General features: G+C 35.2%; 1 protein-coding gene across 2 annotated transcripts in view; it reads left to right on the forward strand.

The window, feature by feature from the left end:
• The window catches only part of LOC145675487 (uncharacterized), a 184,349-nt gene that overhangs the window by 37,111 nt on the left and 121,561 nt on the right, over positions 1-25,677 (forward strand). For both annotated transcript variants that reach the window (XR_014129130.1, XM_081745928.1), the window contains exons 3-4: positions 9,170-9,329; positions 13,337-13,429. Coding sequence is in view for 1 of the 2 variants with exons in the window: in XM_081745928.1 (XP_081602054.1) it covers positions 9,170-9,329; positions 13,337-13,429 (253 nt within the window). In the remaining variant the exon portion in view is untranslated. The remainder of the gene's footprint in view (positions 1-9,169; positions 9,330-13,336; positions 13,430-25,677) is intronic.

Genomic DNA, 25,677 nt, shown 5'->3' on the forward strand with positions numbered 1-25,677 from the left:
TTTAGCCTAACCGGCATAAGCGTGGGACGTTAAACTTAAAAATTTCATTTTTTTTTTCAAAACGGAAGTAATTCAAATTAGCCATTTCCGTTTTCAACGTTTGTTCCTATAAAGCGAAAAAGAGTAACAGATAGCGAGATGCGTTTTTTGCAAATGATTCAGTCTCAAAGCAACATACCGCGACAATGCCGAACACTCTAAACCGGAAGTGGTTAAAATTTACTGCTACTTCCAATTTCAGTACTGATTTTTATAGAATAGAAACTGTAAGAGATATTGTTTTGCGGCTTTTTGTGATTGATTCAGCATCCCAGGAATAAGTTTTGTCTCCCTCATAAACCCTATGTTTAACCGGAAGTGGTTGAAATAAACTGTTTCCGGTTTCAACATTTATGACCACAGAATAAAATGGTTATTAAATAGCAACAAGCGGCTTTCTGCAAACGATTCAGGGTATTAAGAGACCATTCCATAACAACCCCCCAGACTTTATCAAAACCGGAACTGGTTGAAATTTACTGCTACTTCCGGTTTCAATACTGATTTCCATGGAGGAAAAACGGTTAAAAGATATCGAGAAGCGGTTTTTTGGAATTGATTCAGCTTTCCGAGAATAGTTTCAGCTCTCTCCATTAACCCTCTATTCAAACCGGAAGTGCTTAGAATTAACCACTTCCGGTTTTAAAATTTATCTCTATGAAACAAAAGCAATAACGGATAATCTGTTTCTGATATGGATTCAGTGTGCGAGGAACAGGGTCAATCTTTGATCTTATTAAGCTATTGCAGCCATTAGTTATAGATGTACTACTTCAAGTTTGACTATTGAATTCCCTTAGGTTGGAAATCTATCATAATTTCACACTGTGAAAGTAAACTCACTTGTTTTAATTTCAAATTTGACATTAACACTGAGTTTTACATAAAATAAATTACATTTTCGACTTTTGATCACATTTTGGCGAATTGGAATCCCTGTGCGCTGGTCTAGTGCAGGGGCGGATCCAGAACGGACTTCTGGGGAGGGGGTTGTAATACTGCTACTTAGAGCTACTTTTAAGAGCTCCAAACTCTGGGATGGATTTTATTTCTATATAAAATAAGAAAGGTTCCTCTTCTGGGGGGCAATCGCTTCCCCCCCCCCCCCCTGGATCCACCCTGGTCTAGTGGCTAGTGGTGCCCGGGGTCACGAATTTGATTTCTGGTGGGATAACTTTGAAATTTGAGCTTATTATGGTAGTTCGGATTTCACCTTAAAGTGTGTGTTCACATCTGTTGAAGCTCGAAACTAAAAGGGCTAAACTTCGATAATTAAGTAAAAAGAAATAAACTTTGTTTGTTGTACATTTATTACACTTTATTATTCTTCTCATACCAAGAATTGTCATTTCTTTTAGTATTCTTATATGTTTTTCATAGATTTTTGTTTTTAACCTTTGCAATAGTGGTCGTGGAAGACACGAACAACAATATTGGAAACTAATTCTAGGAAAAATAACTAATCGAAAAGTAAAATAGTCAATCAGAGAATTAAAATAGCATAATTCACATTGTTTTTACATTGTTCTTTGAATGGCATTCCTCCGGGCAATAAAATAACGTTAAAGACAGAACATACAGCTCGCATGAGAACTCGCAAGATGGATAGTAAAGATCAAACCTTTAGATGAACCAAGAAAATGTATCTGGAGATGGGCATAATATCGTGTGTATTAAACGTCCGGGGCCGTAGGCCAACACAGCTATGAGTACATATATGGAAAAATGGAAAGATAGGAAAGTTGTTGGAAATGGGTTGTTTTCAATATAAAATGGTGGAAATGTTTCAATCGGAACAGACATTTAGTCTCTACACTGGTCAGGCGGCCTATGTTGAATGAAAATCCCTCGTTTCCCGTTCAGCTTGCTGTTCGAATAGAACATAATGACACATGGAGCGTGCACATTGTTATGTGAAGGAATCTAAAACACCTCGAATACATTTCCCAACAATCCAAGGAAGCAACCTGCTAAACTGTCAACGTTGCTTTTTAATTAACGTAAGGTCCCTTATCAGTGTGGAGTCCAGATGGCTGATGCGATTGGGGAAATTCCACCATTTTAGTTTGAAAACCACATATTTTCAACAATTTTCCTTTATACGAGGGCTAGTCAAGAAAGACTTGGACTGATTTTTTTCCTAGGCAATTTATTATTACTCAGCAACAGGCACATGATCCTTTTCAAAGTAGTCCCCGCCCATTTGAATGCACTTTTTCATTCGAGTCTTCCAGTCCTCAAACACGTGTCGCAGGCCATTCTTTGAGAGGTCCTTCAAAACCGCCTCCGATGCCTTCAGAACCTGGTGTCTTCCACTGCGTACTGGCTTGCTTGCCCTCAGGATCGAAATGATGAAGCCATGACTCATCGCCGGTGACAATTGACTCCATATAGGCGTCTCCACCACCCTCAAACCTTTGCAACAGCTTCCTGCAAGTCTCCACTCGAACGGCCTTCTGCTCTGGTGTCAGGAGTCGCGGAATCCATCGAGCACACACTCGGCTCATGTGGAGGTGGTCATGCAAAATTGTGAAGGCACTGCCATGAGATATGCGTAGTGCGGCTGCCAGATCGTCGATACTGATGCAGCGATCTTCTCTAACAAAGACTGCTGCCGTGTTAATGTTCACCTCAGTAACAGCTGACGCTGATACACCTGGTCCACCAGCTTTCGTGATTGTCATTCGGCCCTCTTGAAACTCTTTGAACCACCAGAACACGGTACTTCGTGGCAGAGCGTCATCTTTGTAGGCTGCTCTCAACATTCCTATAGTTTCTGTTGCACTTTTCCCCAGGCGATAGCAGAACCGTATAGCTGCAAATTGTTCATCTCGTAATGAGTCCATTTCTTCTACAGGCGACTTCTAGAGGCGGCGCAGAACATCACCTGCAATAAAAAGTAGTGGTTACCAAACATGCAATGATTCCTTAACAACATTTTATATATATGCACAGCAAGACCCACTCTACTTGTATGCCAAACTATGAAGCTCCAGCGTTAACAGAACTGCCGGGAAAAAAATCAGTCCAAGTCTTTCTTGACTAGCCCTCGTATATCTATATCCATCTATCTATCTATCCATCTATCCATCTATCTATCTATCTATCTATCTATCTATATATATATATATATATATATATATATATATATATATATATATATATATATATATGTCAGTGTTTTATTTAAGTGGTATCGCATCGCAGTTTGCTACACAAAATCCTAGAAATGCGATGCAAACGAAAAATTGTATCGCAAAATGCAATGCATCTATGATCATAATTTATTACCGAAGTGGGCGGTTGCAAAAGAAAACAGTTTTATCATTTTCATTATTTTATGTGAGATTGGTTCTCTTTCGATCTTACGTACAGTTAAAGCTCAGCGATCAGTCTTCTTGAAAACCCAACGTTTACCTTTACGTCTGTGTTGGCTCTCAAGAATGTAACGTAATCGACACATAAATGGATGTTTTGTAAACTTAATTGTAAGTATTCCTTGTGCACCAGATCTGGCTATAGAATGAGGATATTTAACCTTGGCTAGTGGCAATTTACCGAACTAAAAATGTTCTGAGTTGTTGCGTAAAGAAGGTCAATCATTGCTGGCTGTAAACTCCGTCCATGAGATGTGGCAAGAAAATTCTCTTCCAAAAATGTTGAATGTGATCCCGTTTAGGCTTTGAAATTGGAAAAGGTAAGAAAACAGGTTAGATTAAATAATATTCTGGTATGTATGTTAAATTGCCTGTGTAGTCAAAATTATGAAGTGAGAAAATAGGAACATTAATTTTTGCTTTCGTACCTGTGCCATGATTTATATTAATCCTCTATTCTATTGCTTAGAAGTTCTTTATTACTGTTTAATGTACTTTAATATTTCAATGTTTCGTGTTTTGTGCTAATAATTCGAAAACACTGTTTTGGCAACATAAAAATCCCTTTGTAATGTAAACTTAACCATGTGCTCCGAGTTGTGAATTCACTTAATGTCTGCTGCTAATTGGACCTTCAGAAAAAGATAAAAAAATCTTTACAAATTGAAACTAGAAATTGAACTTAAAAACTAAAGACAAAAACTATATTAATATTTTCCATTTAGTTTGTTTTTGTTACTTATATATTTTGTTGCTAAATATAAATAATAAAAAAAAAGAGGACTAAATCTAGATGGTGTTAATTTATAGCTATTTCCATGCATTTCATCATTCAGCCACCCTCTTGATTTGTATGTGCAGTTTTAAAGCATTCTCATTTTAAAACCGTTACATAGAAATTTTATTTTAGATTTACAGTCAGCAATCCGCCTAGTGAAATCCTAAATGAAAATTCCTGAACACAATCTCTACTCCTGACTACAAACCAAATTATTGGAAACAGAGTGTAGAACTGATGACAGAGACCATATCTTCTTCGACACTTTATTCTATCTGTAAAGAAAGTGGCTCAGTCGACTCTGCAAATATCCAAGACTAGAGCTTGCTTTTCAAGAACTAAATTACTAGCTAAAATACGGGACCTTAACAGTACTTTTTTCTGTCCTATTTTTTCATATTTCTCTCATAATATTTTCCTAGAAATATATATTTGTTCTGATATGCTCGCTTATTTTACATTGAAGTTACGAAAAAAGTAGTGTTCGGCTTAAAATGTCTAAAATATGGAAAACAAATTGGGTCCGAGTAGCAGTTGGCTACAATTAGAAACTAGATTTTGTGAGAAATAAGTTTTGTTTTATCACAAAAAAAAAAAAAAAGTTGACGTTGTGATGCGTTCTTACAATTACCTGTTTCTTCAAGTCATTATAAATTCAAAACTTAATTTTTTTAAAATAACTTTATATGGGCACATTCGTGGGCACATTCGAAAACAACTACCAACTTACTTGTTGTTACTTTTTCCTTACTTTGCTTTTTATTATCATACTTGTTTGTGATGCATGGAAAATGTTTACTATGTCACTGTATGAAATTATAATAATAATGTTTGTCTTGACTGCAGAGAGTGCGATACAAAATTTGCAAATTGCAATGCTAATTTAAATTTGTTTTGCGTTTTGCTACGCAAAAGTCAATATCTAAAATATATATATATATTCACTCATAACTGAGTTAGCCTATAGCCTCTCCCTTACGGTCTAGTGTTATGGAAGCAGTTAAAAACAATTTTGATTTGATTAATAATAGAACTGAATTTATTATGCCTCAGGGTGTCTACCAGTCAGGAAATTTGTAGGATCAGGGAAAGTCAGGGAATTTTATTAAGTGTCAGGGAAAAATCTTTCCAAGGTTGTGAGGGGTGAAGGGATGCCACTAAAATGTTCATAAATTACAGATAAATGAATTGATTCGTTTGTACGTTTGTAGAATATTGTATAACCATATAAACAATGATGAAAACTTAGTTCACTTTAAATATAAGGTATTTTTCATGAGTTATACTAAGAATAAAGATAACGACAGTCAGGGAATGCTTGCTTTGTAGACACCCTGTGGCTGTGTACTTATCCGTGCACCCTTCCCTCCCCGCAAGAAGTCTTCTGTTTCCTTTATTGGCCACGGTATACAAAGAAAAACTAACGCCAACAATTGATATACCTAGTAGTCAAAATTAAATGTTCAGAAATTATAACTTCTTCGTACGAAAACACAATATAATCTCTGTCTAGAAAATATCCACGTACCTAATTTTTCGAGAACCAGAACACGCAAAACTGCACTAATATAAATGAAACAATAAACAACAACGACCATTAATCAACTAGTAAGCATTCACAAAACGTAGAAATGTGAAGTCTAATACTTTCCGTATTTATATTCTGTGAGTGCCTTCTGCTTATGTATAATATAATAAATGTTGTGTCAATATTTCGGCATGAGCAGGTCCTGAAGCCTTCCTTCTCTATCAAGTACATTAGAAGATCCTCCTTGGAATTTCATTCCCAGTTTCTTCTTACTTACCATAATTGTGACTTTGAATCTTGACCTAAAACTGAAAAATTCTAACACTACACTATATACGAAATATTTATTTGAATTAATCTTGGTATACTTCTGTTATCTATAAATTGCAGACCTTTTCAATAAGAACTTCCATCTTCTTCATCGGTGTTTCTTTAAAGCATCTACAGCAAACTTATTCCATCAGAGAGCATCTATTGTCGTGATATAGAAATATCAAAACTAAAACATTTATTTTGGTAAGTAAAGTATATACTACAAGAACTACATAGTTTATACGGTTTACCCAACATTGTTAGGGTCGTCAAGTCTAGGAGGCTTAGGTGGGCAGGTCATGTAGCTAGAATGGAAGAAAGTAGAAACGCTTTCAAAGTCTTGACTGGTAGACCCATAGGAAAACGACCATTAGGAAGACCTAGGCGCAGATGGGAGGACAATATTAAGATGGATCTCGCAGAGATAGGAATACAAAGTAGAAACTGGATGCAATTAGCTAAGGATAGAAGTCAGTGGAGAGCTTTTGTGAACGCGGCACTGAACCTTCGGGTTCCATAGGCCATAGAGTTAGTTAGTTAGTTAGTTAGTTAAAGTATATACTACAAACACTTCGATAACAACAAATCGTATGAAACAAATTATATCGCGTAAAATAATGGAGTATTAATTTATTGCTGCTTATCATTATATACATTTTTGTCGCCAGGAGTGTTTATACTATACACATGCACACACACACACACACACACACATATATATATATATATATATATATATATATATATATATAGGAGTCCCGGGCTCAGTGGTAGAGCGTTCACCTCCGGTGCTTGGAGTCCCTGGTTTGATCCCAGCTCGTGCCGTGTGGAATTTATGCTGAACAAACACCGTGCTCGTGGATTTTCTCGGATTCTCCCGTTTCCTCCCACTTTCTTCATTCCACCATTTCACTCATCTCTCATCATAACCGTCTCCTTTAGTCTATTAGCATAACCGTGGGACGTAAAACTTAAAGATTTCATTTCATTTCATATATATACAGTGGCGTATTTACGATTTTGTTCCGGGGGGCTTTGCTAACTTTATTCCTGGAAATGTGAAAATTCTGCAAGATGTTTCGTTTACTTTAAGGGGGGACTTAAGCCCGGAAGCCCCCCTTAAATATGCCAGAGTATATATATATTAGGGTGGTCCTTATGTAAGGTGATATGATAAATCCAGTTGGAGGTAGATGATAACTGCAAGGACTGAATAAAAGGTAATACTAACATTGTTATAATTCTTATCTGGTTTTATGCACAGAACAACACCTGTTACGCCTCTTCATTATAATCGCTTCCCATCTCTTATCACCTTCTTTCACATGTGTGGAAGGTATCATACTCCTTCAGCGCGTCAGTCTTTGTCTATATACCGCAGAGACCTCCATTCGCCACGGATGAGGGTTTCCCTTGTATTGTAATCCTTCCTGCGAAGCGGTTCCTTCATTTTGTCGAAAAGGTAGTCAGGAAATCCCTGAAAACATTCCCTTATCAGATAGGGCAGTGGTTCTCAACCGATGTGTCGCGAAATTTTAGAATTGAAAAATCCTGAAGAATTTTATAATAATTAGTTAAAATCGTAACGGATTGTACCAGTCAATACATCCAGCGGTAGCAATAATGGTTAGTGCTATATAGAATCATTATGAAAACTATTTGCTTTCACTATTATAATAGATATTATTATTATTATTATTATTTATAATATAAGCATCAAACAAGTGTCACGATGTCCGGGACTTTCAGTAATGTGTGCCGTCAGTCAAAAAAGGTTGAGAACCACGGAGCTTGTAATACTGAGACACAGCCCTCTGATATCAGAATAGTGTTGCCACTACATATTATACAACCTATGTATATTCAAAAATTAACACTTTCGATCCTAAGCCCGAGTCAGACTCGGGTTGGCTGTTTATTCCAAAACGCCGAAGCCCGAGTCCAACTCGTTTTATTATTATTATTATTATTATTATTATTATTATTATTATTATTATTATTATTATTATTATTATTATTATTATTACGTAATAGCCCCTATGTAACTTATTATGGGTTCCGGTCGGTTGTCGGCCGTGTTAAATACTTACTGAGACTCAGCTCTTGAAGAAATACTAGTAACCTGATTTAGCGAAGAGTAAACGAACTTTTGCAACTTGAGTGTTGTGATTAACTTTCTTCTTTTGACTGCAACACGCTCGATAATATAGTGAAATATTTTGTTTAGAAAACTATTTAATTTTACAGAAGTTGTCCTGTTTGAAGCAAATAAAATGAATATAGAAGAATTATCAAAGATTTTAGAAGAATTCAGTTTAGATCCCGTTCGGAAAGTGAAATTGACGATTCAGATTTAGATCCTGATTTCGAAATTTGAAAAGCAGGTAAGTACATGAGCTGTTTCGTGCTGTAGAAAATCAGTGCCCAGGGCAAGAGTATACGACCTCACCCTCCTCCCCGTACATATGCATGAAGTCGACAGACCAGCCACAAAGCGCCAGCGCCACCATAGTTGGCGGGAAGCAAGAAAATTTTCAAAAATAAACACTGCTTTTCCTTGATTTTGAGCACTTTTTATTACTTTTTCCTTCCATCTTATATATATCTGTCCTTTTTCCTCCCGAATCCTTACAATAACGGAACTCAGCGGTCAGTTCCCACAAATTTCCCGCTCCTTATTACACACCATTGTCACTGTTCGCACTTCACATGCAGCAGGAGTATTATTTTTCTATTGTGAACTTTTTTCGTTTGTTCAAAAAGTACATATTTCAAACAGCAGTGTAGCCAATTACCCCTTCTTACATCACCAAATTATATATTCATAATAAAATCTAAAAGTCCAAAAACTTGTTTGCAATGTTTTTAGTGCGTCTATTATTATTTAGCAATGTGCTATATATATATATATATATATATATATATATATATATATATTTAAAAAAAGGCCTAAAAACTCCAGGATACTGGAATAAACAAGGTCAGATTAGCCCAGGATCGAAAGTGTTAATTTCAAACAGTCCAGCCGTTTTTCTGCGTCCCACACAAGGTCAGTTTCATTTTTATTTAAATAGATATCAACTTGTTCAACATATCAACTTATTTTAGTACGTTTTTTCTTCTGTACCTTTTCAGCCAAGCGATCATGGACTTATGAATGATATTCCTGTGCTGCAAGTCACTCGAAAAGGTACAACTGCAGTTCATTTTGTAGAAAGCCCGTTGACCGTCGGAGATTCAGTGAAACAAGTTGTGGACTGGGAAAGAAGATTTGACCATATGCAACAGCATTCAGGTGAGCTTAGTTGTGTGTAGGATAACTGTTGCAATTAACTTTAGTTTAATAAGTCCTATTGAAAACCAAACAAAATAATCAAAAAATAACGTACTGATGTGTTGTCATTTGATTCAACAACTTCCCAGCTTGAGCTCATGTGGTTGGGATTCCACGTTAATTAGTAGGTCCCGTCTCATATAGCCTCACTGCTGAAAGTGACGTTAAACTCAAAATCAACTCAACTCAATTGATTCTGTATTAATCCAAATTTTGTTTCCTGTTGCCCATTGGGGTGAAGGGTATCCTTATCTTACATTTGTATTTTTTCTGTGCATCACAGCGTAATATTCTATTACTAGGGATACCCAATTCCGAAATTTTTACTTTCCGGAATCTGTAAAGTAAAATCGGAAAAAGTCCGGAATGTTTCCGAAATCCGGAACAGGAAATTTCCGATTCCGGAAAATAAGTTTTCTAGAATCCGAATTCCGGAAAATTTTGACCATCCCTAGTATAAACCAAACTGTCCTGTATTTTTTTGAATGCCTTGCTTTGAGGCCTGATTTTGTGTATTTTCAAGTTTTTGAATTTTAAATTAAGGCTCAAACATTTGCTTTCCTGAGTGTTTTGCCACGTATTCACGATTTCGAAATTTGGACGCTGCTCTGCTTTTTTCTTCAAAATAGAATGTAGCTTCGATGCATCCCCAATTTCAGAAGACAGCAACAATATCATAGGTTAAAAAAAATAATTGAATTTTAATTTGTTTAATTTGGTAAGATGTTGAAACAGCTTAGATCTCCATTGTCAAAGAGGTCCGTTTTCATTATAAAATGGCAGACCGATAGAAATGGAAACTTGGATATATGATTAACGTACGCACCTTTCGTCTAGAGACCTAAGTTCGACTCCCACAGAAAGCTTATGCAGTCTAGATTCCATATAAGTTGTAGGTCCGCGCCAAATGTTGCTTCCGTAATGAAAAATGACATCAATCTCCAAAACGTGGACAAACCATTTAGTTGCTAATGATGAAGTAAATATCACTGTCAATAGCGTGTTCAGCTGTTCAGACCAGCCTTCGGTAATACTGGCTAATATTTGGTCATGACATTTCCAATTTTTTTTTTTTTTTTTCGGAAATAATATGTTCCCAGTGACATTTTTCACTTCATTGCTATGCTTTCCAGCCTAAATGCTTTTTAGTTGACTGAATTCATTGATGTAATTGATTCACTACTGTTAGTGAATGAATTCATTGATATGATCGGTTTAGTATTATAAGTGGCAGGCTTCTCAAAAGCAACTCTATCCATCACGACTCTGGAACTCACTAAAGAAATAATAAACACTTCTGACCAGAGTGTATACACTTGTTTATTAAAAACTAAATTACAGTGTAACGGTAAGATGGAAAGATGTTTACAAGGAACCAATTTCTACAGGCGACTGATTTAAATAGCATCAGAGGAACATTAAGAGAAAGTTTTAAGGCAATTGGTCAAGTATAAACAACAGGTGTGTCTGGAAAAGATAAACACAGGTGGGAGGGTAATTAAGTCAGGGCAGTTGGCCGAAAGATGACGGCTGGGGAAGTACGACCCAGGTGGCTTCCCATGCACACAAGGAATTTCACTAAATATCTACGCTCTAAGATATCTCTTTCAGTTAGTGTCTGATGAAGACAACGTTAAGTTGTCGAAACCGTTACACTGTAATTTAGTTTTCAATAAACAAGTGTGTATATACTCTGGTCAGAAGTGTTTATTATTTCTTCTCAAAAAATTTCGATTGAAAGTGTTAAAGAAATACATTGGCAAAATGTCGTTGATATTGAGCTAATGTTTTACCACTAGAATAGAGTGCTAAGAGCAGTTTATTTGTTTTCCTTTTTATTTTTAAATACCCATAAGTTAGGAAGGAAGGTCGCTTTCCATACTTTCTTTGATATACTGGGCAAAATCTTAATATGCAGCTGTACATAACAGTTTACTTTCGTTCCTAATTTCACCAAAAAGTTTTTGAAAATATTCTGCCCTGTTTTGAGATCTCTTGTTGCTATATGGTTAACGTACAGGCCGTTGCCGCAAGACTCGGGTTCGATTCCTGCAGAAGCTCATGTGGTTCGGACCCCACACAAGCTGTAGGTCCACGTCCAATATAGCCTTGCTGCTTAAAGGGATGCTAATCTCTAATACATCCAGCAAGTATTTGTATCTTACGTTTATTTCTGTTATAATTAACATTGTAAAGTATTTCAGTTATTCCTTACTACTCTTAGTTTTGGTTGATACCGTTTTTCGAACACAGGACATTATTTTTATAAAAGTAACCTTATGCGTCATTAAAGGTAGTATAACAATCTCTGTATAAACCTGTTTCTACAGTAAAACCTGCCTTTAGCGAAATCGAACGGGACTCGCAAAAATTTCCGTTAAAGATAGTTTTCCGGTTAACGAAAGTAGACCTATGCAAAAATAAAATAAAATAAAATAAACAAGTGCATGCATATAATGGACATACTGAGATAAAATAAGATGCTGTACGTACCTTAGTCACTTTACAATATTTATCTCTACTACGAGTCAATACACGCAAAATTTACAATAAACAGAAAAAGTACGTAAACTTAATTTTTCCAATAGCCAAGGAGGATTTTCTGTACGTCGCTGCTTGTCTGCTCAACTATACACAAAGACTTTAGCCTGAGGAACCACAGTACGTATACCAGTGTCATTTCGATTTAAGGCAAATGTTGCAGTTCCTTTTGACATAATCTTGATAAGCCTTTAGCCTACACTCTTCTTCCAACTCAATGCCTTATTTCCCTTCTTCCTCCACCTCCTCTTCTCCTTTCAAACATCCTGTATAATTCTTAACTAAAGCATATATCCGTCTTGTCTGCTTCGGTTTGCACTCTGTCTGTTTTACTAACAATATATGCAACCTCTCACAGGATGTCTAAAAACTTACTAAATGCTGATCTCCGAAACTTGAAATTTTCCGTTAAGAGCCTTATTTGATTTCCGTTGTCCGCGTAATACAGTTTCCGTTTAAGGAAGGGAATTTTACACAATTTTCGCCAGTAAATTTTTTGGGCCGTGAAATATTTTCGTTTAATAAAAGCTCTGTTAAAGACAGGTTTTACTGTATTATTTTTATAATATAAATCACCTATATTATAACATTAGGTTTTATATACCCTTTTCAGAGGCGCCGATTCCGGGGCTGTTCTGGTGTACGAACACCCTCCATAATTTTTGTGAAAGTACCCAGTACCCATATAAAAAGAGAGAAGAAAAGTAAGAAGGGATAAAAGAAAAGAAAAGAAAAAAAATGTAATATTTCACCGCATTTCTTAAATAATAGTATGGACCCTCATAGAGCGGACAGAATGGATATAAAGTTTGAACACAGTTTACCAGGAATGAAAATGTAAAATTCCGAGATTATGGCGCTGAGGATTTTTTTTTTTAAGAGATACATTGAACAAGCGTTTCTCCGTGTTGTTTTCAACTAAAGTTCTTCGCACTTTTTATATCGCAAGCTCTCGGCGTTCAAAATGGCGCGATGCAAACTTAGATCGAAGATTAGAATTAGAATCGTAGAACCGTAGAACCTTCCTGGTTGCTACGCCATACTCTCATTCAAGAATACGTGTTTTTTAATGTGGAAATTACAGAATCAAAGAGGAAAAGAAACACTCACAAAGAAATCGATTTTCCTTCAAAAATATCTAAAACTGCATTTTCAAAACGGTTAATTTCGAAGGCTTTTGAGGAAGGGACCCCCCCTTCCCCATAAGCCTGAGTGGTGTTCCGCGTCCTGATATCCAACGGTCGTGAACTGTTAGAATACCTCCGGTTATTTCTCAAACCCAGCACCCTTGGCCTTTCTTGTGTTGGTTAGAAAGTTAATAGTGATGTGGATCAGCATGCTATTAATTCACACTTGTCTCTATTAAACACATTTAGAACGCAAAATAATAAAATCAGTCTTATTCACTATATTATTATTTATTTCAGGACAGCATCTTGTAACGGCTATAGCAGACTCCCTCTATGGATATAATACTACATCATGGTGGCTAGGAGAAGAAGATTCCTATATTGAATTAGGTATGGTTATGTATCTGATAAAGTCGCCCACAGGGTTTTACATCCAATATTTTTTGAATATATACCCATAACTGGTCACAAAAATGCCAAATGCCAGAAAAAAACACCTCACGGGAGGAGAGGGGAAGAAAGACGAAATTTCAGTCGTTTATATTATTTACTACCTAGTAGAACTCCGTAACCGTTGGAGCTAGAGCATCCAAACGTTTTTTATTTTGTTTGTCTAATTGTCTTCTACATGGCTTCCTTCTATTACGTTTCTTTTATTATAGATTTATTGTATTATAGCAACTGTACACAATCTTAATAATAGGCAAGTGCTTTTTCTGTAAATAAGTTTTTACAGTTTAAAAACTGATCATTTATAAAATGTGTTACACATATATTATTCTATGTTTTTTTTTTTCTTACCGTTACATTAAGTATTAAGGGCGAAAGGTGGTAATTAAAAAAAAAAAAAAAAACGTGGATGGCAAATTGTTCATGATTCTCTCTTGAAGGCAATTTTGAAATCTGGCTCCTGCTCTATTTCGCTCAGTACCATTGTAGTACATAAATCGAAGGACTTGTAGCAAAACCAACTTGTCAAAACTTTTTTTTTTTTTTTTTTTTTTATTAAGAAAAATGAATAGAAAGCTGCATGTTTGTGCATGTTTTAGAAAGTATCAGAGACAAGTATAAAGAAACAGATTTGCAGAGTTTCTCATACTGTGTACTAGAGAAGACTCTCTTTTTATTCTACAGAGAAATTTTGTGTTTTGACAAGGTTTATTTTACGAAAATCCCCTCAATTGATATTAAAACTGGATATTTTTAATTAGATTATAGACAGAGTTATTCATCAGGATTATATACTCGCAGGGAGACAAAATTATGTATATATTAATCATCATCAGCTGCTAATATCTACCGTTTTGGGGCAGGTAACTCTTGGGCCGCGCCGTGATCAGTTTCGCACACGACAGAATAAAGTCGCTTATAACTCAGGCACTATTAGTCCTACACTAATATAAGTATACATTTTTTTGAAAGAGCATAAAATGACGAAAAACGTTTAGAGGAAACATTTGTCCGAATTCGATCTTGTAAAGAATATGTGGCTAAGAAACAGACGTCACGCGCAACCAATACTGAGTAAAATTGAAAATAACAAGAAAACTATTATATTTTGCTCAAAAATGCACTAAAATAAATTGTAGAAGACAATTAGACAAACAAAATGAAAAACGTTTGGATGCTCTAGCTCGAACGGTTACGAAGTTCTACTAGGTAGTAAATAATAGAAGTGACTAAAATTTCTGCTTTCTCTCCCTCCCCTCTCCTCCCGTGAGGTGTTTTTCCTGGCATCCGACATTTTTGTGATCAGTTATAGGTATATATGCAAAAAATATAGGTTGCCAAATTGTTACATGATTTGCCCTTAGAACTCAATTTTTAAACCCCGATGCCTAGACTATAACGAGTGATATCATTATGGAAAGGTGGAACAGACCTGTTTCTTTCTTTCTCTCTGAAGTTCCGAAATTTATTCTGGCACTTCTGGAACCCGGACTCGGAAGAGATTCTGGAAGAAACCCGGAAGAGTTTTCTTACTGCACGTGGTTTTACGACACGTCCATAAGCTTTTATGTTATCTGCCTCAAATCTTAACCAATTTTAAAGATGACGAACAATAGAACACAGAAAATAGACGACACACAATCTATTCTCCTTTCCTATAGGGCATAAACATTAGTTATTTTATATTTCTTTCATATTTGCAAACCTGAGTTCTTTAAGTTGTATAATTACCTTTATTTTCTAAGCCGAGAGTGACCAACGCGTTGGCTGGCTAGTAGACCACGATTGTTTGCACCTATCTTTGTTTTTGTTTTATAAGTCCCTTTTTCGCGCTAGTGAACCAACCAGTAGACCGCCAATGATTTCTGAAATGACAAGTAGTTCTCAATCTTAAAAAACTTGATTATCACCTGTTATAAACTGTTACAGGGATCAGAATTAAATATCTAGTAATGCGAAATGAGCATCATATGGACCATCTCGAATTGCTGCAAATTTTAGATTAAAAATAGCGTAAGTGATACATGAATTGCAATGCTCTCAGAAATAATCTTATTTTTAACTTCTATATTCTTTGAGGAGATAACCTATGATATTCTAGAGATCTGATGTATTACATGAGTTTATTACGTTTAAATTTTTAAAACAATTTGGCTACAACATTGAAAGTAGTGTTGTAGATGGGGTGGCCACCCTTTGGTAAGCCTATAGCGCGATACATTTATTGAACACGTACAAATTTGCTAATTCCGTGTATGTGGAACAATTTATTAACAACAATAAACAGATATACTTTTATTCATAAGTGAAAATTTAAATGAAAAACACACAAAACATAAAATTCATAGCGTCAACTTGTTGGCGATTAGTTGAACAGAAGATAAACCATAGAGCCAATACAAACAAAGAATAACGTCATTGGCAATGATTAAACTACTGCAAACACAAAAAAATTTACTAATACTAGCATATCGATACCTCGAAAGTCACAGGTGCACATCGCAGATCAAAATTTACAAACGTCACTAAGAATTTGTGTTGTATATTTTTTAAATGTTTTTTGGATAATTTGTTCCGCCATATAATGCGTCCCTCCGAGGCGTAATTTGGGACGCTGACAGTTTTCTTGAAATTCGAATTTGTTGCGCCTGATTCGGGACAACCCTAGTTGTATGGTTTACGGTCAAAATTGTAATCGGTGTAGCTCTTCTAGGGTTAAGACTAAACGAAGCAGCAACACAGGACAGAGAAGAATCTTAGTCTGTTCTTAGAACTCCCCCAAAGGTAAATTGTTAGCGTTCACGGACCGAATTCAATTACCAGCAGGAGCTACTGTAGCAGTGGAACGAACATAAGCGCTGACAGTGAATGTTGGAAAGGTACTTATGTAGTATGACATTATGTTCTCAACTTAATTATATCCGTAAATATGAAAGTGTAGTCTCGATTTCTAAGGAGTTACGTTTACCAAAACTCATTTACATGTTTACCCTGTCCGTCAGTTCGGGAGGGGGAAAAAAATCAACTACTATTTGGTGAACAACCATCAATTCTAGCCCTAATGTAGAGGGTTAATAGTTAGAAATCGAATTCGTTCATGGAGTAATATTCAATCCGAAAATAGTAGAAATTCGTTCATGGAGTAATATTCAATCCGAAAAAGTAGAAATCAACCATTTACGGTTGTAATATTCATCACTATAGCGAGAATCGGTTTCTTCAATTGGGCCGCGGTGGCTCAATGATAGAGCGTTCACATCTGTTGCAGGGGATCCTTGGTTCAATCCCAGCTGGCGCCAAGTGAACATTGTGGTGGACAAACACCGTGTACATGAGTTTTCTCGGGGTTCTCCCGTTTCCTTCCACTTTCTTCATTCCACGATTTCCCTCATTTCTCATAAGCATCGTTTCCTTTAGCCTAGCCAGCATAACACTCGGATGTAAAACTTAAAGATTTCGGTTTCCTTAATCGATTAACACCCCAATAATACATCTCATGTTCAACCTTAATTCCCTACTAAAACAATATTCACTGCAACTTCTGCTTTCAATATGGAGCAGAAATAATAAACAGATAACCAGAAGATTTTTTTAATTGTTATAGCGTTCTAAGAAGAGGTACCTCCTTCTCTCTTGGCCGTTTATTCAAACTGGAAATGGCAGAAATCAACTAGTTCTGGTTTTAACGTTAATTGGTACAGAGAATGAAATGAAATCTTTCAGTTTAACGTCCCACGATTATGACCTTTAGGCTAAGGGAGGCGATGATTTAGGCAAGTGAATGATGATGGAAGAATTGGTGGAATGAGAATTATTTCTCTTCTCTTATAAAATGAAATCTTTTAGTCTAACGTCTAACGATTATGTCCTTTAGGCTAAGGGAGACGAATGATTAAGGCAAATGAATGATAATGGAAGAATTGGTGGAATGAGAATTATTTCTCTTCTCTTATAAAATGAAATATTTCAGTTTAACGTCCCACGCTTATGCCCTTTAGGCTAAGGGAGACGGATGATTAAGGCAAGTGAATGATGATGGAAGAATTGGTGGAATGAGAATTATTTCTCTTCTCTTATAAAATGAAATCTTTTAGTTTAACGTCCAATGATTATGTCCTTTAGTCTAAGGGAGACGGATGATTAAGGCAAGTGAATGATGATGGAAGAATTGGTGGAATGAGAATTATTTCTCTTCTCTTATAAAATGAAATCTTTTAGTTTAACGTCCTACGATTATGTCCTTTATGCTAAGGGAGACGGATGATTAAGGCAAGTGAATGATAATGGAAGAAATGGTGGAATGAGAATTATTTCTCTTCTCTTATAAAATGAAATCTTTTAGTCTAACGTCTAACGATTATGTCCTTTAGGCTAAGGGAGACGAATGATTAAGGCAAATGAATGATAATGGAAGAATTGGTGGAATGAGAATTATTTCTCTTCTCTTATAAAATGAAATCTTTTAGTTTAACGTCCTACGATTATGTCCTTTATGCTAAGGGAGACGGATGATTAAGGCAAATGAATGATAATGGAAGAATTGGTGGAATGTGAATTATTTCTCTTCTCTTATAAAATGAAATCTTTTAGTCTAACGTCTAACGATTATGTCCTTTAGGCGAAGGGAGACGAATGATTAAGGCAAATGAATGATGATGGAAGAATTGGTGGAATGAGAATTATTTCTCTTCTCTTATAAAATGAAAACTTTTAGTTTAACGTCCAATGATTATGTCCTTTAGGCTAAGGGAGACGGATGATTAAGGCAAGTGAATGATGATGGAAGAATTAGTGGAATGAGAATTATTTCTCTTCTCTTATAAAATGAAATCTTTTAGTTTAACGTCCAGTGATTATGCCCTTTAGGCTAAGGGAGACGGATGATTAAGGCAAGTGAATGATGATGGAAGAATTGGTGGAATGAGAATTATTTCTCTTCTCTTATAAAATGAAATCTTTTAGTTTAACGTCCAATGATTATGCCCTTTAGGCTAAGGGAGACGGATGATTAAGGCAAGTGAATGATGATGGAAGAATTGGTGGAATGAGAATTATTTCTCTTCTCTTATAAAATGAAATCTTTTAGTTTAACGTCCAATGATTATGCCCTTTAGGCTAAGGGAGACGGATGATTAAGGCAAGTGAATGATGATGGAAGAATTGGTGGAATGAGAATTATTTCTCTTCTCTTATAAAATGAAATCTTTTAGTTTAACGTCCAATGATTATGCCCTTTAGGCTAAGGGAGACGGATGATTAAAACAAGTGAATGATGATGGAAGAATTGGTGGAATGAGAATTATTTCTCTTCTCTTATAAAATGAAATCTTTTAGTTTAACGTCCAATGATTATGTCCTTTAGTCTAAGGGAGACGGATGATTAAGGCAAGTGAATGATGATGGAAGAATTGGTGGAATGAGAATTATTTCTCTTCTCTTATAAAATGAAATCTTTTAGTTTAACGTCCAATGATTATGCCCTTTAGGCTAAGGGAGACGGATGATTAAGGCAAGTGAATGATGATGGAAGAATTGGTGGAATGAGAATTATTTCTCTTCTCTTATAAAATGAAATCTTTTAGTTTAACGTCCAATGATTATGCCCTTTAGGCTAAGGGAGACGGATGATTAAGGCAAGTGAATGATGATGGAAGAATTGGTGGAATGAGAATTATTTCTCTTCTCTTATAAAATGAAATCTTTTAGTTTAACGTCCAATGATTATGTCCTTTATGCTAAGGGAGACGGATGATTAAGGCAAGTGAATGATGATGGAAGAATTGGTGGAATGAGAATTATTTCTCTTCTCTTATAAAATGAAATCTTTTAGTTTAACGTCCAATGATTATGTCCTTTAGTCTAAGGGAGACGGATGATTAAGGCAAGTGAATGATGATGGAAGAATTGGTGGAATGAGAATTATTTCTCTTCTCTTATAAAATGAAATCTTTTAGTTTAACGTCCAATGATTATGTCCTTTATGCTAAGGGAGACGGATGATTAAGGCAAGTGAATGATGATGGAAGAATTGGTGGAATGAGAATTATTTCTCTTCTCTTATAAAATGAAATCTTTTAGTTTAACGTCCAATGATTATGTCCTTTAGGCTAAGGGAGACGGATGATTAAGGCAAGTGAATGATGATGGAAGAATTAGTGGAATGAGAATTATTTCTCTTCTCTTATAAAATGAAATCTTTTAGTTTAACGTCCAGTGATTATGCCCTTTAGGCTAAGGGAGACGGATGATTAAGGCAAGTGAATGATGATGGAAGAATTGGTGGAATGAGAATTATTTCTCTTCTCTTATAAAATGAAATCTTTTAGTTTAACGTCCAACGATTATGTCCTTTAGTCTAAGGGAGACGGATGATTAAGGCAAGTGAATGATGATGGAAGAATTGGTGGAATGAGAATTATTTCTCTTCTCTTATAAAATGAAATCTTTTAGTTTAACGTCCAATGATTATGTTCTTTAGGCTAAGGGAGACGGATGATTAAGGGAAGTGAATGATGATGGAAGAATTGGTGGAATGAGAATTATTTCTCTTCTCTTATAAAATGAAATCTTTTAGTTTAACGTCCAATGATTATGCCCTTTAGGCTAAGGAGACGGATGATTAAGGCAAGTGAATGATGATGGAAGAATTGGTGGAATGAGAATTATTTCTCTTCTCTTATAAAATGAAATCTTTTAGTTTAACGTCCAATGATTATGCCCTTTAGGCTAAGGGAGACGGATGATTAAGGCAAGTGAATGATGATGGAAGAATTGGTGGAATGAGAATTATTTCTCTTCTCTTATAAAATGAAATCTTTTAGTTTAACGTCCAATGATTATGCCCTTTAGCCTAAGGGAGACGGATGATTAAGGCAAGTGAATGATGATGGAAGAATTGGTGGAATGAGAATTATTTCTCTTCTCTTATAAAATGAAATCTTTTAGTTTAACGTCCAATGATTATGCCCTTTAGGCTAAGGGAGACGGATGATTAAGGCAAGTGAATGATGATGGAAGAATTGGTGGAATGAGAATTATTTCTCTTCTCTTATAAAATGAAATCTTTTAGTTTAACGTCCAATGATTATGTCCTTTAGGCTAAGGGAGACGGATGATTAAGGCAAGTGAATGATGATGGAAGAATTGGTGGAATGAGAATTATTTCTCTTCTCTTATAAAATGAAATCTTTTAGTTTAACGTCCAACGATTATGTCCTTTAGTCTAAGGGAGACGGATGATTAAGGCAAGTGAATGATGATGGAAGAATTGGTGGAATGAGAATTATTTCTCTTCTCTTATAAAATGAAATCTTTTAGTTTAACGTCCTACGATTATGTCCTTTATGCTAAGGGAGACGGATGATTAAGGCAAGTGAATGATAATGGAAGAATTGGTGGAATGAGAATTATTTCTCTTCTCTTATAAAATGAAATCTTTTAGTCTAACGTCTAACGATTATGTCCTTTAGGCTAAGGGAGACGAATGATTAAGGCAAATGAATGATAATGGAAGAATTGGTGGAATGAGAATTATTTCTCTTCTCTTATAAAATGAAATCTTTTAGTTTAACGTCCTACGATTATGTCCTTTATGCTAAGGGAGACGGATGATTAAGGCAAGTGAATGATGATGGAAGAATTGGTGGAATGAGAATTATTTCTCTTCTCTTATAAAATGAAATCTTTTAGTTTAACGTCCAATGATTATGCCCTTTAGGCTAAGGGAGACGGATGATTAAGGCAAGTGAATGATGATGGAAGAATTGGTGGAATGAGAATTATTTCTCTTCTCTTATAAAATGAAATCTTTTAGTTTAATGTCCAATGATTATGCCCTTTAGGCTAAGGGAGACGGATGATTAAGGCAAGTGAATGATGATGGAAGAATTGGTGGAATGAGAATTATTTCTCTTCTCTTATAAAATGAAATCTTTTAGTTTAACGTCCAATGATTATGTCCTTTATGCTAAGGGAGACGGATGATTAAGGCAAGTGAATGATGATGGAAGAATTGGTGGAATGAGAATTATTTCTCTTCTCTTATAAAATGAAATCTTTTAGTTTAACGTCCTACGATTATGTCCTTTATGCTAAGGGAGACGGATGATTAAGGCAAGTGAATGATAATGGAAGAAATGGTGGAATGAGAATTATTTCTCTTCTCTTATAAAATGAAATCTTTTAGTCTAACGTCTAACGATTATGTCCTTTAGGCTAAGGGAGACGAATGATTAAGGCAAATGAATGATAATGGAAGAATTGGTGGAATGAGAATTATTTCTCTTTTATAAAATGAAATCTTTTAGTTTAACGTCCAATGATTATGTCCTTTAGTCTAAGGGAGACGGATGATTAAGGCAACTGAATGATGATGGAAGAATTGGTGGAATGAGAATTATTTCTCTTCTCTTATAAAATGAAATCTTTTAGTTTAACGTCCTACGATTATGTCCTTTATGCTAAGGGAGACGGATGATTAAGGCAAGTGAATGATAATGGAAGAAATGGTGGAATGAGAATTATTTCTCTTCTCTTATAAAATGAAATCTTTTAGTCTAACGTCTAACGATTATGTCCTTTAGGCTAAGGGAGACGAATGATTAAGGCAAATGAATGATAATGGAAGAATTGGTGGAATGAGAATTATTTCTCTTTTATAAAATGAAATCTTTTATTTTAACGTCCAATGATTATGTCCTTTAGTCTAAGGGAGACGGATGATTAAGGCAACTGAATGATGATGGAAGAATTGGTGGAATGAGAATTATTTCTCTTCTCTTATAAAATGAAATCTCTTAGTTTAACGTCCAATGATTATGCCCTTTAGGATAAGTTAGACGGATGATTAAGGCAAGTGAATCATGATGGAAGAATTGGTGGAATGAGAATTATTTCTCTTCTCTTTTAAAATGAAATCTTTTAGTTTAACGTCCAATGATTATGTCCTTTAGTCTAAGGGAGACGGATGATTAAGGCAAGTGAATGATGATGGAAGAATTGGTGGAATGAGAATTATTTCTCTTCTCTTATAAAATGAAATCTTTTAGTTTAACGTCCAATGATTATGCCCTTTAGGCTAAGGGAGACGGATGATTAAGGCAAGTGAATGATGATGGAAGAATTGGTGGAATGAGATTTATTTCTCTTCTCTTATAAAATGAAATCTTTTAGTTTAACGTTCAATGATTATGCCCTTTAGGCTAAGGGAGACGGATGATTAAGGCAAGTGAATGTTGATGGAAGAATTGGTGGAATGAGAATTATTTCTCTTCTCTTATAAAATGAAATCTTTTAGTTTAACGTCCAATGATTATGCCCTTTAGGCTAAGGGAGACGGATGATTAAGGCAAGTGAATGATGATGGAAGAATTGGTGGAATGAGAATTATTTCTCTTCTCTTATAAAATTAAATCTTTTAGTTTAACGTCCAATGATTATGCCCTTTAGGCTAAGAGAGACGGATGATTAAATCAAGTGAATGATGATGGAAGAATTGGTGGAATGAGAATTATTTCTCTTCTCTTATAAAATGAAATCTTTTAGTTTAACGTCCAATGATTATGCCCTTTAGTCTAAGGGAGACGGATGATTAAGGCAAGTGAATGATGATGGAAGAATTGGTGGAATGAGAATTATTTCTCTTCTCTTATAAAATGAAATCTTTTAGTTTAACGTCCAACGATTATGTCCTTTAGTCTAAGGGAGACGGATGATTAAGGCAAGTGAATGATGATGGAAGAATTGGTGGAATGAGAATTATTTCTCTTCTCTTATAAAATTAAATCTTTTAGTTTAACGTCCAATGATTATGTCCTTTAGGCTAAGGGAGACGGATGATTAAGGCAAGTGAATGATGATGGAAGAATTGGTGGAATGAGATTTATTTCTCTTCTCTTATAAAATGAAATCTTTTAGTTTAACGTCCAATGATTATGTCCTTTAGTCTAAGGGAGACGGATGATTAAGGCAAGTGAATGATGATGGAAGAATTGGTGGAATGAGAATTATTTCTCTTCTCTTATAAAATGAAATCTTTTAGTCTAACGTCTAACGATTATGTCCTTTAGGCTAAGGGAGACGAATGATTAAGGCAAGTGAATGATGATGGAAGAATTGGTGGAATGAGAATTATTTCTCTTCTCTTATAAAATGAAATCTTTTAGTTTAACGTCCAATGATTATGCCCTTTAGGCTAAGGGAGACGGATGATTAAGGCAAGTGAATGATGATGGAAGAATTGGTGGAATGAGAATTATTTCTCTTCTCTTATAAAATGAAATCTTTTAGTTTAACGTCCAACGATTATGTCCTTTAGTCTAAGGGAGACGGGTGATTAAGGCAAGAGAATGATGATGGAAGAATTGGTGGAATGAGAATTATTTCTCTTCTCTTATAAAATGAAATCTTTTAGTTAAACGTCCTACGATTATGTCCTTTAGTCTAAGGGAGACGGATGATTAAGGCAAGTGAATGATAATGGAAGAATTGGTGGAATGAGAATTATTTCTCTTCTCTTATAAAATGAAATCTTTTAGTCTAACGTCTAACGATTATGTCCTTTAGGCTAAGGGAGACGAATGATTAAGGCAAATGAATGATAATGGAAGAATTGGTGGAATGAGAATTATTTCTCTTCTCTTATAAAATGAAATCTTTTAGTTTAACGTCCTACGATTATGTCCTTTATGCTAAGGGAGACGGATGATTAAGGCAAGTGAATGATAATGGAAGAATTGGTGGAATGAGAATTATTTCTCTTCTCTTATAAAATGAAATCTTTTAGTTTAACGTCCAATGATTATGTCCTTTAGGCTAAGGGAGACGGATGATTAAGGCAAGTGAATGATGATGGAAGAATTGGTGGAATGAGAATTATTTCTCTTCTCTTATAAAATGAAATCTTTTAGTTTAACGTCCAATAATTATGTCCTTTAGTCTAAGGGAGACGGATGATTATGGCAAGTGAATGATGATGGAAGAATTGGTGGAATGAGAATTATTTCTCTTCTCTTATAAAATGAAATCTTTTAGTTTAACGTCCAATGATTATGTCCTTTATGCTAAGGGAGACAGATGTATAAGGCAAGTGAATGATGATGGAAGAATTGGTGGAATGAGAATTATTTCTCTTCTCTTATAAAATTAAATCTTTTAGTTTAACGTCCAGTGATTATGTCCTTTAGGCTAAGGGAGACGGATGATTAAGGCAAGTGAATGATGATGGAAGAATTGGTGGAATGAGATTTATTTCTCTTCTCTTATAAAATGAAATCTTTTAGTTTAACGTCCAATGATTATGTCCTTTAGTCTAAGGGAGACGGATGATTAAGGCAAGTGAATGATGATGGAAGAATTGGTGGAATGAGAATTATTTCTCTTCTCTTATAAAATGAAATCTTTTAGTCTAACGTCTAACGATTATGTCCTTTAGGCTAAGGGAGACGAATGATTAAGGCAAGTGAATGATGATGGAAGAATTGGTGGAATGAGAATTATTTCTCTTCTCTTATAAAATGAAATCTTTTAGTTTAACGTCCAATGATTATGCCCTTTAGGCTAAGGGAGACGGATGATTAAGGCAAGTGAATGATGATGGAAGAATTGGTGGAATGAGAATTATTTCTCTTCTCTTATAAAATGAAATCTTTTAGTTTAACGTCCAACGATTATGTCCTTTAGTCTAAGGGAGACGGGTGATTAAGGCAAGTGAATGATGATGGAAGAATTGGTGGAATGAGAATTATTTCTCTTCTCTTATAAAATGAAATCTTTTAGTTAAACGTCCTACGATTATGTCCTTTAGTCTAAGGGAGACGGATGATTAAGGCAAGTGAATGATAATGGAAGAATTGGTGGAATGAGAATTATTTCTCTTCTCTTATAAAATGAAATCTTTTAGTCGAACGTCTAACGATTATGTCCTTTAGGCTAAGGGAGACGAATGATTAAGGCAAATGAATGATAATGGAAGAATTGGTGGAATGAGAATTATTTCTCTTCTCTTATAAAATGAAATCTTTTAGTTTAACGTCCTACGATTATGTCCTTTATGCTAAGGGAGACGGATGATTAAGGCAAGTGAATGATAATGGAAGAATTGGTGGAATGAGAATTATTTCTCTTCTCTTATAAAATGAAATCTTTTAGTTTAACGTCCAATGATTATGTCCTTTAGGCTAAGGGAGACG

The sequence above is a fragment of the Thermobia domestica genome, chromosome 18 (assembly GCF_964235325.1).
Source record: "Thermobia domestica chromosome 18, izTheDome1.hap1.1, whole genome shotgun sequence".
Taxonomy (NCBI): Eukaryota; Metazoa; Arthropoda; class Insecta; order Zygentoma; family Lepismatidae; genus Thermobia; species Thermobia domestica.